Source organism: Pholcus phalangioides, unplaced genomic scaffold, assembly GCF_987345545.1.
Source record: "Pholcus phalangioides strain wild (caught in Gottingen) unplaced genomic scaffold, Ppha-v1.0 ptg000015l_1, whole genome shotgun sequence".
In the NCBI taxonomy this organism is placed as follows: domain Eukaryota; kingdom Metazoa; phylum Arthropoda; class Arachnida; order Araneae; family Pholcidae; genus Pholcus; species Pholcus phalangioides.
This window is the reverse complement of record NW_028301608.1, coordinates 83,081,383-83,097,930: the sequence shown is the minus strand read 5'-3', so window position 1 is coordinate 83,097,930 and position 16,548 is coordinate 83,081,383. Positions and strand designations below refer to the sequence as shown.

General features: G+C 34.2%; 1 protein-coding gene across 2 annotated transcripts; it reads right to left on the bottom strand.

Annotated features, from left to right (window-relative positions):
• Window positions 1–332: 332 nt before the first annotated feature.
• LOC149076853 (protein LTO1 homolog) lies at window positions 333–15,914 on the bottom strand. 2 transcript variants are annotated; one of them, XM_089244573.1, is made up of 5 exons: window positions 15,745–15,914; window positions 13,058–13,163; window positions 10,817–10,887; window positions 7,393–7,507; window positions 333–2,803 (listed from the first exon to the last, which is right to left on the bottom strand). In XM_089244573.1, the coding sequence occupies exons 1-5, from the start codon at window positions 15,795–15,797 to the stop codon at window positions 2,711–2,713; spliced, it is 438 nt and encodes a 145-aa protein (XP_089100699.1). In that variant the 5' UTR covers window positions 15,798–15,914; the 3' UTR covers window positions 333–2,710. The 2 variants fall into 2 exon arrangements, with proteins under 2 accessions (XP_089100699.1, XP_089100700.1); XM_089244574.1 differs by lacking the exon at window positions 333–2,803 and adding an exon at window positions 3,195–3,244 and having other exon boundaries at window positions 15,745–15,913.
• Window positions 15,915–16,548: the final 634 nt, after the last annotated feature.

The window sequence follows — 16,548 nt, the reverse complement described above, 5'->3', positions numbered from 1 at the left end:
AGTAATTGATTACACATCTATAGTCAGACACATGTAGGCTGAGAACACGAGCTCAGTGACCAAAGAAATAGTGAAAATAATTTGTGACATTGTTTTGTTAGATTTATATATAGAACTGTATAAATAAAATAAGTCAACCTACTATAATGTTTATCCCTTTATAACCTTCAAAAAACTTTCTTAGCCTTTTCACAACTTAATTGGGATAAACTCATACTCAACATCCCCCCCCCCCCATTAATTTCTGATGCGGGAGGTTCTAATTTAAAGCCCCGTTCACATGGGAAATAGAAAAAGAGCATTTTAAACTTACTTCAAGAATTTTCACCAATGACTGCTCTTCATTTCTTTCCTTACGAAGGAAAATGTCATCAAGCGGGTGCTACCACAATATTTGCACATGTGAATGGGGCTTAACAGTGGATACCCCCACTTAAGGCATTTTCATCGGACCCATACAATAAAGAATTATCAAGGAAAATTTCTCAATGTTTTTATACAGGAAAAATTCCCTGGGAAAAAGAATACCTAATTGGGAAATGGCAGGGAATTTTTAAACCTGATCCACTGTATATCAGCAAAAAAAAGATAAAAATGAGCTAAATAAAAACTAAGAAAAAAATTGTCCTCTCCCAAAAAAATGACCTATTCATGTTTTTGAGATTAAAACTTCACACATTTAACACATGTGGAAAACAGTTTAGATCTGAGGCTGCCTTAAATTTTGAATTTGCAGCTGTTTTTATAAATGTATCTAAATTTATCCCTTCTTTGATTGGAATGAAAGTGTTTTTGAACATAAACTACATTTTCATATCAAGCTTCAGCCATACCATGTTAAATAACATCGCAACTGAACATTAACACTAAAATTTTTACTGTGAATCTAATACATACTATTCAAAAAACGGACTTATAAATGTTAATTTATTGATTCAATTCAGAATATCCCATGTACAGTGACATAGAACTTGCCCCTTTACACCAAACTATTTTCACAGATTGGTGAAACCCTGTATGGCTTTGTTTGGATAAAGGGACTTGTAATTACAGATAAATGCAATTTACAACTATGAATGGAAGACAACTACTAGTCGGTATTCATAGTTAGTATCAAATACACCTGATATTTCAAAGAATTGCTCACTGAATTTTTATTTTCGATCAAAATCAACCATGCATGAAAATTTTCCCTTGTGCATATATCATTGCATAGCAGAAATATTTCTCACTTATTTGATTGTTTGAATCTCCAGCTGTCATCATGTAACCATTGAATTGAAAAACTTTTAATTTGAAAAAAATTCTGATAGCTCTTTTTGATAAAATATTATATCAGCTGGACATATCGTTTTCTACATATTTTAGGGGGAAAAATGTTTTGTACAAATAGAATTTTAAAAATATCGAATAAAAAGAAACTTACACCAAAACTTTCATTGCACTAAGATCAATCATAGAAGGTAAAAAGAATAACATTGGCCACACAATAGACATAAAAAATTTGAAACAACGTTAAATAAATTATTTTGTTCTTTCTACCTGAAATTTTATGAATTTTTGTAACTAGCATTTTTTCCCCCCATAGTGTAATAAATTAAAAAGGAATCTTATCGTTTTACAGATGATATTAGATAAATTTTAAAGCAAATAATAAAGTTAGTTTAATACAAATTATTTATGAAATATTTAAAAAAACTCAAAAACTTATAAATATCCCATAAAATTTTTCACATTATTCAAAATCTGTGTTTTTTTACAATAGAATGAATTACAATATCATAAAAAGGGTATTAGACAACAAGATATACGAATATGAAGCTGTCTTCTCCCTTTAAAAAATAAAAATAATGTTATTCATAAAAATTAATTTTTTAAATATTGTATGATGTAAGAATATAAGTATATCAATGAAATAAATACAGCCCAATTTTAATGTTGAAAAAAAAAAAAAAACCTTTATAAAGGTTTGACAATGAATTGAGAATAATCTATAACACAAAAATTTTTTAAACTCAAACAATAAATTAAAGGTATATTAAAGACACAAGAATGCATCAAGGTGGTATTTGCTGTTTAACTACAAAAGTGAAACACTCATCACAATGGGAACAACAAGCAGACATACAGTTTTTTTTTTCGCATATAAAATATGCCAAAAAACTTCTTGAACACAGTTTGTGGTAGCATGGTGTATTTTCTTTAAAAAAAAACCCTATAGTTTGCTAATAAATTTCTATGCCTTTGAAATGCTCCACACACCTAAATAAGATCTTAAATAACCACTGAAGTAAACAGAATAATAACAAAATCAAAAATAAACATAACGAGAAAAATAAAATTTAACTAACAGCATCAGCTTGTGATGACACATGTTTACAGTCTTTAGCCTATGGAATGCAGAGAACCAATGCACATAATTCTTTCTCGACTGGATTCTCAACAACAACATCATTACAAATCACACACAAAAAGAAAACAACACCTACACACACAATGCACAATGACAAGCTAGCACTGTTTTTTTTTAAGCAAAACAAATTGCTAGACTTTAAACTGTGATGCCTCTTAAAATAAATATTACATCAATATCATAAATGAAATAAACGACTGAAAATCATAAAATTTTTTTAAAAAATTGCTAACATGTGGTTAAAGAAAGAAAAAATTCCTTCATATGTTTAGCTGCCAATTATAATACAAGTCTCACTTAAAAAGACATTTCAGGTCTTTGATTCTGAGAGGAATCTGCCTGTCTGACATCAGCAACATAATCATATTCCACGTTTAGGAGAGATACAACCTGGAGAGGAAAGAAGAGCAACAAGCAGGTAATATGTAGATTTAATTGTTTGTACAAATCATTAGCAAAGTAAATGTTTACTTGTAGTACGATAGTTAAAGTTCTAGAGAATTAACTTCTTGAATTTTTTATGGAAATCATAAATATGATCTCAAAACGTAATGTTGAATGACTTAATTCTGAAGTCTGATCCTCCAATTTATAGATGTTTACTTCTATAGTTCATCATAGTGATGATTAAAAATACTATGAGAAAACAACAGATGCTGTGAAATAAAACAAAACAAACACACTGTCAATCGAAAAGTGCTTTTATTCATGAGTTCCTCTCCCCCCCCCAAACATTAAAGAAGTGAACGAGTGGTGGCAACTCAGTATCACATATATGGTGCAGGCATCTCAATTCACTCGATGTACAACCAAAGGGCCATTCAGCATCAACTAAATAAAAAAATTCAAAAACATATTGACAAGATTGTTTCTTGCACAACTGATGGATGTGTATCCGACTTGCATGATGATGCTTAATAGTTTATGCATTTTTATTCTTTCATAGATTTAATGAGCTTTGTTTAAAAAAACACGCAAACTTGCAATTTTAATACGAAAAGTAAAAGTCTGAAGTCCAACAGTATTTATGTTGGTACAACATCTATTACTATTTTGAATCAGCAATTAGGGCACAGATTTCAAGGCTTTATAGAGAAAATTATTCCTCGGTTTTTTAATCTAGGGAACCCTAGTGCAACATTATAATGCATTGAAAATACTTTAGCTAAGTTTAGCTAAGTGCAATTATATTTTTCTGCAATTTTTTCCATGCACAAAATCTAGAAATAGAGCAGTTTTCTTTCTGCACTGTATCTAGGGATTAAGTTTAAGTCTACATTTCCCCCAAAGATATTTTTTGTGCGTTTTTTAATCATGAACTTTACCACATATCAGTAACATGTATACCATATGACCATATGAGGTTACTTTCACTTCAATATCATTGAAGTTATGTAGAGAAAAAACAAAATTTAAATTTTGTGATTTAAATCGCGTACCCTGCAAAAAACTTAAAATTATCTGAAAGTGTCATTTCATTTTTGTCTTTGTTACACGAGTTGGTGGTTTAAAGCTAATATAATCTGTATAATAAATTAATATTAATCACATAATTGTTCATGTAAAAACTATTCACTTTTGCAATCTTTTATTTGATAATATTTTTATTTGAAATTTTCTTTTTATGTATAGCTTTAAGGAGAAAGTTTCAGACAGCAGGATAAAACTGTAGTACAGTCAACGTTCATTACAATAACACCCATCATTCTGTCAAAAACAAACATAATATTAGGTGGTTGTTATATCGAAAGGAAAACGTGTGGGATAGTGATTATGTAAAAACTTTTAGGACTTGTCCTACTAGTTAATAGAATAGTTGCTATAATGCAGGGTCATTGTAACAATCGTGGCCTGTATTTACTTACAATGCGGTTCAAAACCCTTGCCAACCCTGACTTTCAGATTTTAGACTTCTAAATAGAGTCTCAAACGAGTTTAGGCAGTTTATATAGCGTATTAGTAGGTCTATAAAACGAAAGGAAAATTTTGTGTCATATTTTGATAAAATACAGGTTGTGGATAAGTTTGTAACTTCTTTTTTTTTTGTCAAATTTGGATTTTGATAATTTTTTGAATTTTCAATTAATTGGTTTCTAGCTTATACATGGGCTTTTGAAGTTTTGGACTGTTAAGTACAATTTTGTACAATAAAATCCATGTATTCTGTCCAAAATCCCCAACTCTGGCATATATTGTCCAAAATAATTCTGCAGAGAGTAGAAAATTATTTTACAATGATATTAAATATTTGTTCTTTGTGTAACATAGTCACTTCAAATATTACATACAATCAACATGTGTATTTTCATGGGATTTTTTTTTGTTGAAAAACAATATTTGAGGTTTTTGACATGACAGTTAAACTGTCAAAAACTGACTCTCATCAAAAATCTGCCCACCCTGCATCTGGTCCCAAACAATCTACTCTATTCCTTTTTAATACTTACTCTATTCCTTTTTAATACTTACACTATTCCTCCTGACGTCTTTCCCATTCATAAACTTTTGATTTTATGAACTATTTTTCTCACGTCTGTATGGGTTTGTACTTGAATGAATTTTTTTAGAGAAATAGAATTATTCATTTTCTCTTCTGAAACCAGGGTATAGAATCATTCATGTTTCATTGTACTTCAGACGTAAGCAAAATTACAGGGTGTTTCAAATGAAGATGGGCCAATTTCTAAAAGGTGGTACAAATAATCTATTTGTTATCTTACAAATACTCATTGTTAGTTATCTTACAAATACTCATTGTTAGTTATCTTACAAATACTCGGTGGAAAATGGGCAAAAAGGTGCCACCAGAGTGTCCTTGAGGATAAAATTAAGGAGGTGAATTACATTTTATTTTTGACCAATTGCATTTTGCAGCCACAGCGCCAGGTTTATGTGTTGACTATGTGGGAGTAAGAGTTGTACAGTGACCTTAGATCCCATATTGTATCTGACAGAACCCTTGTTTTCCATATTATTTTGGCTCATTATACAATTATATGATAAGTGACAAAATGGTTTGCCTGTTGCAACTACTTGAAAACTAAGGAGACAAAATTGCAATGAAAATACTTTGTTAGCAAATTACTTATTAGCTTCAAACATAAAATTTCAAATTTTCTTGACTGCTCCAGCTAGGATCAAGTGAATGGATGGGGGACATAGGTGACAGAATCCTAAGGACTTGGATCACTTTTGAGCTTCCAAGAATTTCTACGAAGCATACCCTCAATAATTTATGAACATACCCTCCCCACGTATTCTATTGAATCCCTTCATTGTTTTGACTCATCAAAACACCCTAAATATGAGGGTGCAACATATCGTTAGATCAGCAGTGCAAAGGTCAGCTTTTGGTGCAATCTCGTCAATGCTTTTAGTGAAATATTTTACTTATCAATCAGAATATGCATAAATATTAAAAAAATTTTCTCCCGGAGGTCGATCCCAATTACCGTGTAATCGATGATCACAGCTGGCCCATCTCAATGTTATTTTGTTGTCACTCTAAAAGTGCTGATTTTTTCAATTTAAAATCTTAAAATATTATGTAAATTTTGGTGATGTTTCAACCGTGACAAAATTTTTTTGTATCCTGGGATGTAAGGTACATGTAATCCAATTATGCTGGGAAAAATACCGTTTCCTTAACATATAAATAGTTGTTTCATGTCAGTTGTGATATGCTCATTCCAATTGATGCTAACATGAAGTGAATTATTAAATAATCATGCCAAGACTCTTTAGCTAGCTGATCCTTATTGAACTATTGTTTCGTTAGAGCGATATCACAGATCAAGCAGAGTAATATTGTTGAGGACAATGTGGTGTTTTGCCTCTGACTGTCGATGCTGATCGCAAAGATGTTTAAAGCTGATGCGAAGTTGGGTTGTGATGGCCAAGAATGTCCGGTGATTCTGGATTTTGGGTGATCTTCTACTACGCTCTGAGGTGACATAGTCTATCGAGACTGTAGTTGGATAACCATTCTGGAAACTTGTTTGATTCTTCTATGGTGTAGCTTTGCATCTGTAACTGACATACAGATTCCAGAGGAAAGCCAATGATTTCACATTGTCAAAGAGAGGACCGAAACGCTCATAGAGAACTGTGGATTGCTGGACGTTTTTGGTGAAATCAGAGATTTTCTCTTGAAATTAGAACTTGATTTATAAAAAAGCTTATATCGGGGAAAATGTTTCATATTATTAAATGAGTCAGTGAACATAATTGTTAATAGTGGAAAAAATAAATAACTTTCGTGGAAATGGTTTTGTTTTAATTTTGCTGTCTTGCAATTTGAATCTGATATGAATCTGGGTACACAACTAGCATTGTTTTGTGGGGGGAGGGGTGTCACTTAATTGCAGTGGAGCAACTTGTATTAAAAATTTTGAAATCAATGAATAATAAGCAACATAAATTTGAAAAATATACATGATTCTTTTCACAGGGTTGCTTCCCCCCATGCACCCCAAAACCCCCATACAACAATATTTCAAGACAAGCAACTCTGGTTTTTATGGCATTTGTTTCAATAATTGAATAAATAATTATTATTCACTGAATAATAATCACCTAATAAGAATAATTATTATTCTTAATCCAAAAGAAAATCCACATTTATAGCTATATCATGTATTTTTGCAAAGTGGTTAAAAAGACTGCTCTGGTAATTCTATGGGCATGGAAATTATGGTAATAAATTATGGTAAATAATTCTAGTGTTAAGGAGGCAAGATATCTTGTTTCTTAACCGCTGAGAGGGTTAAATAATAAAACTATTCTGGTTTGATAAACTAGAAATCATGAAGAGAAGGTTATTGATAAACTAAACTTGAGAGTTTCTGAGAATTATAAAATAAGAAAAAATTCTACCTCATTGTAAATGAATATTTTGAATGTTACCCTTACTAAGTTATCAATAAAATCTACAAATAGTGGCATCAAAAATTCATGAAAAAGAAAGTAAAATAACATACCTGCTTAAACTTTGCTCTTATTTTCATTAGTTTGCCAAGTGTATCTTCATCTTGGACGTTCGTTTGAGGGAAATTAGCCGTCATTTCTTGCAAAGATTTCAACGCAGCTATTTTTCTAAGAGCAAGGGATAAAAAGAGTTTAGATGTTTATTCATGTTTATTCATACATTGGAAGAAAAATCCAAGACACTAAAAAACTCAGATATAACAAGTAAGGCTTTTTGTAACAAGAATCTCACTATTACGAGTGATTGGCAATGAATGTCACCAAGCATGTCTTTCATGTCTCATTTCCAATGACTAACAAGGAAAGGGTTCCCAAGGTAACATCTTTAAAAAGTTCTAATTCTACTCATTTAAATATGCACAAAAATATATTTAAAAATCTGACGGAATCATTATGGGTCACTCAAAAAAAAAATTGCAAAGATTAATATTTAGAATGCCAATAGACACCAAGAATGAATTTAAAAAATCCTGCAACCCAAGAGTGACGTCATTCAAACAACACATGATCAAACACAGCACAGACAAAGAAAGAGAAAAAATAACCAATTTCTGCAAAAGAGAGATGCTAGGAGGAAAGAAAGGAAGAGAAAGTGAAAATAAGTTCTTATAGTTATAAGTTATCACCAAAGAGCGGGAGAAGTGACGAGTAGCCGACTGTTATAATTTACTTTTTTGCAGCTTTAATAATTACCAGGGGTCTGTCCAGCCAGAATTTGAGTCCGGAAAACGGACCCTTCACAAAATTCCGGGGCTAAAAAACGGACCCTTCACAAAATTCCGGGGCTAAAAAAAGGATGTTTCACAAAATTTGGAGGATAATAAACGGATCCATCACAAAATTCCAGAAAACGAACCCTTCATGAAAATTACGTCGTAAAAAAACGAACTTTTGTGCTGAACGACTGCTGTGCGACAAAATTCTTATCAGTTATGACCCTAGTCGTAATAGAAAGCCATTGATCTTTTTTTTTAAGCATGCATTGTTGGCCCAACACCACCACCCCCTCCCCCATAGATGAGTAATCTTATTTATAGAAGTTGTTGGTTGGATACCGGAAAACATGACCTTGAAAAGGCAATCGGAGAAAGAGCGTGACCTTGAGAGGGCTTTCCTTGTTTCTAGTCTTCTGGTTAGGACATCCCGCTGGTTGACCACGGATTGACCGCGTCCGATATTTTATCGCGCAACCTATGCCATTATACAAACGCTTTAGCCCCGCACTTCTCCTCAAATGGTCTTTGAATCACAACCTCTTGTTAGTCGTAAAATCGGCGTAGTTGATGCTTATTGTAGAATTGGATTTTTTGTGCACGTTTTTTTTCCTGTATTGCGCTTTCATTTTTGAAAATTTAATATGAAGCATGGTCGACCACCAACAGGTGGAAATTCAAGGAATAGTGATTACTACATTAAAAAAATACGGCCAACTGACGTTCGGGGATGCAGCTCCATAACATCGTTTTTTAAACGAGGATCTGAAAACGTCACCAAAAAGACATCAGATACAGATAATTCCAATTGTGCTAACCCGGAAAAAATTACTGAAACATTGCTTCCTTCATCGGTTTCGAACCACGCTGTCGAAACCTTGGAAACGGCGCGATACATTACCGATTTATCGGAGGCGCCTAAAGACATTACCGATTTATCAGAAGCGCTGAAAGACATTTCGGATTCTTCGAAAGACATTGCAGATTCGTCGGAAGCGGCGGAAGAGATGACCGATTTATCGGAAGTGGCGGAAGACAATTCCGTTTCTTCGAAAGACATTACCGATTCGTCGAAAGCGGTGGAAGACATTGCTGATTTATTGGAAGCGCTGAAAGATGCTACGAATTCGTCGGTAGAGCCGGATTTTAAGAAAATTTCATCTACAGAAGCTAGAAAAATGGGTCCAAAAGTACCGAATTTGTTGAACATCGCACGTTTTGAGAAGCTTCACAGTTGGCTATGTTACAGCATTTCTGCATCTGGCTTTCTTTGCAAAATATGTTCTACATTTTTTGATAAGGGACCCTGGATTGACCAAGGGGTGCAATTTGGTGATCACCCAACACGATGTGTCAACAAGCATATATATAGCCAGAAACACAAACAAGCTGTGAGTGCATCAAAAACTAGGAAAATGATAATAAAAATGAAATAAAATAGGAAAATGAGGTTGCTGTTTAATTAGTATTACTTTCACTGCTATTTTGAACGTTTTCACAAAAATAAGGTACATTTTCACAAAAATAAGGTACATTTTCACAAAAACAGGACCCTGTGCAAAAAGTCTGGACAGACCCCTGATTACATTCTGCCACTAATTTTTCCGTTTTCATGTGTTTCTGGGTGAGATGGACATAGCTACACACATCTGAGTAAGTCAGCCTTGAGATGTCAGTCTGTCAGAAACATTCTGAACTGAATGTTTACAGTAAACTTCCAATTAGTGGAAAGATGATAACGAGCACATAAAGCTATAAAATTGAGCAGAGAGAGATTTCAATTTTTTGACAGTTGGCTAAATCATAATAGTGAAAATAAGAATAGCATCCATATGCAAAAATGTTTTGGAGACTCAGCTACTGCAAGCTAAAAAGAAATTCAAGATTGGCATCCTGTTCAATTGCCCACTGTAGAATGAAATGCAGATGGATTCGTTCAATACTCTTTACATTTAACTTTATACCAAAGACACATTTATGATACAGATAAAGCAGCAATTTTCCACAATTTATTACTTGTCAGAATAAGAGGGAATTAAATTTTCTTGTAATGAGGAGTATGTATTAGTTCAGTTCTGATAATAAACTTTTACTGTATAGTATAATCTTGACTATCTGTCCCAGTCTCTTAGTGCCATGACGTCACCAAATCATTGGAGCTGTCACCAAACTTCGCTAAGTTTGTTGTCAATTTGGCAAGATTTACAGAGGAATGACTTAATTTTCATTTTTAGATAATGACTATTTGAAGGTGAAAAATGACATAATAAATGATAAATAAAAACTATTTACATAATTTTCATAATGATATTAATATTCTTGGACTTTTTTTCTGTAATATATAAATTTTTAAAACATAAAAACAAACATTTACATTGTGAATGAAGTACATTACATTCATGTATAAAGTACTGACTGTACCAACAAGTCACAAAATATGAATAGGAGGGGTTTTGGGTATTAAAATGGTGTTTTTGACGGTATGGTAAGGGTAGAAAGTGAGCATTTATGGAACTCTGGTCTATTCGGCTTTTGTGTTATTAGGCCTGCCCTTCCGCCACATTGGGCTGGATAGTAAGGGTTCCACTGTAATTGGTTTTTAAAGCTAATATTTCAGAAATGACCCTCATCAGTTTATGCATAAAATGACCTTTCTCCCTTGATGAATAAATACAATATTTATTTTATGACTAATATAAGGTACCTCTGCTTGGCGCTTTCCTCTCCCTCAAGAACTATGATCCAAGCGTGAACAAACCCTTTGTAAAATCCAATCTGTGAAAGAAACAATATTATTTTAATATCTCATATTTACTTTTGTCTGAGGAAAAGGGAAATGTAAAAATAAATAGCATGTTTAGCTTCTACTCTGACTGGTGAGGTTCGAATATTCCTAGAGGTTTTTCAATATGGGGGAAATTAAAATTGTAATGCGCAGATTATATATTTGTGAAGTCTAAGAAAATGGTGTTTCAGGCTAGTGATGGGCAAACTTTTTAGGAACGGCCCAAAAAACAAAATAATTTGGTGGGCCAGACATATTTGAAGATTGATTCATACTTGTAATTTTTATGTTTGGAAATGAAGTGGCGGGATGTATGTTAATGTATTCATAAAACTGTTGTGCATAGACTTGTGGTGACTGCATTGTCCCAAGATCAGCAATTACGGTGCTACATCTTGAGATGCCCACCTGTTCTTTACATTAGATCAACATGACGTCACGGTTGCTGTTGCCGCATCACAAAGAAAAGAATCCAGAAGATATGCAAATTCAGCATATGATCAACGATGCTTGGCCACCTCCTCAGTGATGCGGTACATAAAATAGTGATGAGATGATCACATCGCTTGCATTCTTTATCAATTTTACTGTCTAATCACTTGTCAGGTCAAACTCAGACTACAGAGTTAGCTCTTCAAGCTATGTGCTATATCTCCTTTCACAGTTTCTCCGAGTCTACATGTGTTGCTTCTATACATAAGGTCAAGGAATGGAAAGGAACATTCGGTCTGGTTCTAAAGAGCTCAGTGGATTTCTGGACCATCGCTTGAATAGACTATTCTCCATAGACTGGACGCAAGGACTGGTGGATCATGAAATAACATGATGTGTGGTGAAATATTTTTTTGTATAAATTTCTAAATATTGTAAATTTAAATTCATATTATCGACTCTTGTTGTGTTGGCTTGTGATACTCACTCTTGATCCCAGGGATGTGATGCTTGTTTCACAACAAGTAGACAATTCTTTGCTCGTCTTGTAACAATGGGAATCATGTATACAATGCCCAGGAGATGGGCCAATAATAAGAAATCAGGAGAGAGGAGAGATTGTGAGGGGCAGGTGACACGCTCACTGTATCGAATTCATTATAGCAGAAATATAGTGTTTGGGTAATTTAGAGTTTCCCGGCAAAAATGGACTATTTTATTATGTTGGAACTACGTCCTCCCTTTGATATGATTGGATTTTGGCTTTTACAGCGCAAGGACCATCAAAGTTATGCTGTGCCAAGCATACACTGACTTGTGGTAGATTTCGCTTTACCCACATTGAATTACGAGAAAGCTTACCACATTACAACTTCCCCCCCCCCCGACTCCTTGGATGGTTGATAACACAAATCGCAGTAAATCCATTGGAAAATATAATATTTGATATTCGTGAAGTGCTATTGTGCACTCTCAAAAAACACCTCTAATGCCTTTGCTATTGCAATTTGGCCACAGATTCGATGAACAGAAATGCTTATACGTCAAATATGGCGATAATCGATCTGAAATTGTAAATTAGTATAGAGATTATATCCACACAGACTGAAAATCAATTTTATACATATAGATAGCCAGAGAATTACTAAATGTTCTCGAAAGTTCTGAGCATTTTCCCCTGAAATTTATTGAGCAAAAGAAAAGTTTTAAAGGCGGTTCCTCGTCTGGCATCTCACACGTTGTCCTGGAGTGATTGTGTGTATATAATGTGACAGTAGTTACAATTTGGAGAAACTCATCGCGTCATTAATGTGTCACCAATTACAGAGTTTGCACCTAAATCTTTTATATTCGACCGCATATTCCATGATGAAAAATGCTTGTTTTAGATGTGTTCAATCGACCCTTAAAGTTGGTCCCATGAATTTGGAATCGTCCCGTATACTAAACAGGACAGACTTGAATGACAGGCAACTTCAAAACTTAGAAGTGGGCAAACGCCCAAAATCAATGGCCTTTAGAATTTTTATTTTGGACACTGTGGTTCTTAAACAAAGTGTTTCAGACACATTCATCCCTTTACAATGGTTTGTAACGTCTTTAATGCTCCCAGTACATGGAGAAAAAGCCGGCAGTGCCAGATATTTTTGCGTTTGTTATAAAAGCTTTGACCATAGATTAGTAATCAAATTATTTCAATAAATCATACCAATTGAGGATTCAACTCACTTCGGAAGCCATTTGAGCACCTTTTTGGAGACCCATCAGGTAGCCTTCCCTCCAGCCAGTCTCTTCGCCTAAACTGAATCCCCTCGTAAATCCAGCTTTTTGATACCTGCAAATGAAAGAAAAAAAAAATCATGAAAACACATATTTCCTATATGCCAGGCTGTTAATACTGGAACAGCTGTCGTATGGTCCGCCACTTGGCGATTATTTGGCGCCACACATGTCTGATGGCCCGACGAAGAGTCGCCAAGGCCGTCAGACACTACGGACGCCGAAAAAAAAAACATTAGCGTGCAAAACATAATAGAAACCACCAAGCATAAAAATATAAAAAAAGTATCAGTTAAAAAAAAATTACACCTGGCCCATTTTTTTAATAATAAAAAGATCGGGGCATAAGGAATTCCGGGCATAAATATTCCATGCATTAAAACTAAAACCCGGACCCTTTTTTTTAAATAAACGGATCCGGGCATGTTGAATAAATAAATAAATATTCTATGCATTAAAACTAAAACCCGGACCCTTTTTTTTAAATAAACGGATCCGGGCATGTTGAATAAATAAATAAATATTCTATGCATTAAAACTAAAACCCGGACCCTTTTTTTTAAATAAACGGATCCGGGCATGTTGAATAAATAAATAAATATTCTATGCATTAAAACTAAAACCCGGACCCTTTTTTTTAAATAAACGGATCCGGGCATGTTGAATAAATAAATATTTATGCATTAAAATTAAAACCCGGACCCTTTTCTTTAAGTAAACGGGTCCGGGCATGAAAAATTCTGTAGGTTCATTTTAAATAATAAACCGATAAAACAGAAGGCATGGCAATGGATGAATAACTAATAAATACAACGAAATAATAAAATGGTATGATACAACCTGAGCAGTAGATAATCCAAATAACTAGAGCTACAGAAGGGAGGAATAATAATGAGAGAGAGAGAGAGACGCGCTGGAAATGGAACAACGGCTGCTTAGAATTTTTGAAAAAACGCGGTGAACAAAAGAAAAATCCTGTTTGTTGAAGCTAGCGCCATCTAGTATCACCCAACGAAACCGGAAAAGTGTTAAAAAATACGGCAACCCAGAGAAGCATTATGACGGTCTTGGCGACTTATCGCGAGAAAAAAGTCGCCAAAGTCGTGGCGGACCATACTGCATCTGTTCCTTAATACTGCCCCAACATTCAATCAACGAAAAAAGACTTATACCTCACTCATAAGGGCATACTTGAACCAGGGCCGTCCATCTTAACGCATGGGCCAACCCTGAGAGTCTAAGGAAGAGCCGCAACTACGGAAGGGCAGGGCGTCTGGTGCTGAATCAAGATAAAGCACTGAGCTTTTCCATTCAAAATTATGGAAGGGGGAACATCAAAATGGACACTAGCCCTGGGCGATAGCGTAAATTTTCATTTCTAGTTGTGACCCTGGCCTCATGATTGATCTGGCACAAAGACTTTTAGAATAAATATACAAACGAAGGATGTTCAACCTGTAGGAGAGTGAGAGCTACTTCATTGGTTTGCAAACGTGTAGCAGGCCAGTGATCTGTGAGCGATCATTTGGGCATTGTGGCATGGGTAACTCAAGCGAAGTGAAACTGAACCAAGGACTGCTTATATGCTCTGGAACTGTGCTGCAGGTCACTAGTTATCTGTAAATCTACAGAGGGTCACTTAACAATATTTATATAATTGTGTTACAGGTCCTTTCTTTAAGTGATCTAGTAATGTGCGATGGATCGCTTAAGTAATATATAATTATAAGTACGGGTCACAGGTGCTCTAGGAATGCACTGCTGGTTACTTAAGTGATGTGAAACTACACCGTAGGTCACTCAAGTGATCTGTAAATGTGCCCCCATCACTTAAGTGATTTGTGAATATGCTGAGGGTAACTTGAGTGATCTGGCAATGTGCTGCAGGCCCACTTAAGTGATGTGGGAACTGCACCTCTGCCACTCAAATGATCAGTGCCGTTTAGTTAATTTTTACAAAATTAGGTTCAAGGCAGTGGGTGACATCTCATAATTTCAACGAGGGCCAAGCTTTGTCCCTGGGCCATGCTAACATTGAGCATGTGTGACATGAATACTATAGACTTGTAATTCCTGTTAGATAAGGAGTGGGGGCATAATGCTCTAGAGACGGCCCCAGCTTAAAGTAATTATGCATCCCTAAGTTTCATTATTACTGCTTTGATTTCTAATATCTAAGAGTTCAATGAATGAATTCAAGTGGAAACAATCTTCAGACAGAAGAAGTGTAATATAAATAACACAAATTCTTACAATATAATGGAGTAAAACGTGATTTAATATCATGCTCCAGTACGTGGAAGTATTAATGCATGCAACACTGCATCATCAAAATAATAAACTTGTTTTTTTATAAACAAAAAAAGCAAGTTTATAGTTATTCAGTTGAGTAAAACATAAGGGACATTGAAAACAACCTTTAGATAAAAAGGAGCACGATATAAATAGAACAATCGTGCAATATAATAGAGCAAAATGTGACTTGGTATCATGCTTAGGTATCTTAAAGTATTAATGCATGCATCAAAATAATAAACAAACTTGTTTTTTTTGTTTATAAAACCATAACAAATACTTCAAAGGTAAGTAAATAATGTAATGGAAACGAACATATTTTATTGTTGAGAGACTCTTACCGTGATTCGGCCATCACGATATCATCCAACACATCGTTGAAATCACGCTCCATAATAAACAAAAAACAAAAAACAACCCCCTTTCTTTCCAAACAAAAAACCTTTTTCACCTTTACCCTTTCCTCCAAACAAACAAATAAAACAAACAAAACCTTAGCATCACCCAGCGGAAGTTCAACCCCAGAGCGGAAGTCCAACATCTAGTCAACATAGTTTTTTCTTATTCTCACTTCTGATTCAATCAAGAATCAATATTACCATATGTCACGTTTTAATATTCTTTTGTGAATTTTGTCTGTTTCTTAGCGTTTTTTTTATTGATTTTCCCATAACTCAGTGTTTTATAAATACTCGAATCAAACGCTGTTACTTTAGGCTCACTCTTGAGCTTTCATTTTCTGATGAAAAGTCAAAACTTTGGTTGAAACAGTAAAATCTATTCGTGCTGTCATCTAGCGACTGGTCGAGATACTAGTAGTTTCTTGAACTTGCTGTTAGATGGCAGCAGAAGCTCAGATTTGATCAGGAAATTAACGCGCCAATTTTAAACCGTATGGTCGCAGTGATGGCACTGAGCAATAAGTAAACTTTACTTATTAATGGTAACTAACTTTATTAAAGTAAACTTTACTTTATACAAAAATTGCCACGTTTTTAAGACAAATAAATTCAATTGGTCGAATGGTCGACGCGTTTAACGTGGCAATAAACGTGGCAATTTTTGTATAAATTAAAACCAGGCAAAGTTACTCATTTTTTGTGATAAACTTTACTTTACTTATAAGCTCAGTGAGTGATGGTAAC

Coding starts and splice junctions, on each gene's coding strand:
- LOC149076853 (XM_089244573.1), bottom strand. CDS start 15,797: ATGGAGCGTGATTTCAACGATGTGTTGGATGATATCGTGATGGCCGAA. Junction 13,164..15,744: donor ATCGTGATGGCCGAATCACG/GTAAGAGTCTCT, acceptor TTTCATTTGCAG/GTATCAAAAAGCTGGATTTA. Junction 2,804..7,392: donor TAAGAGCAAAGTTTAAGCAG/GTATGTTATTTT, acceptor TTTCCTCTCCAG/GTTGTATCTCTCCTAAACGT.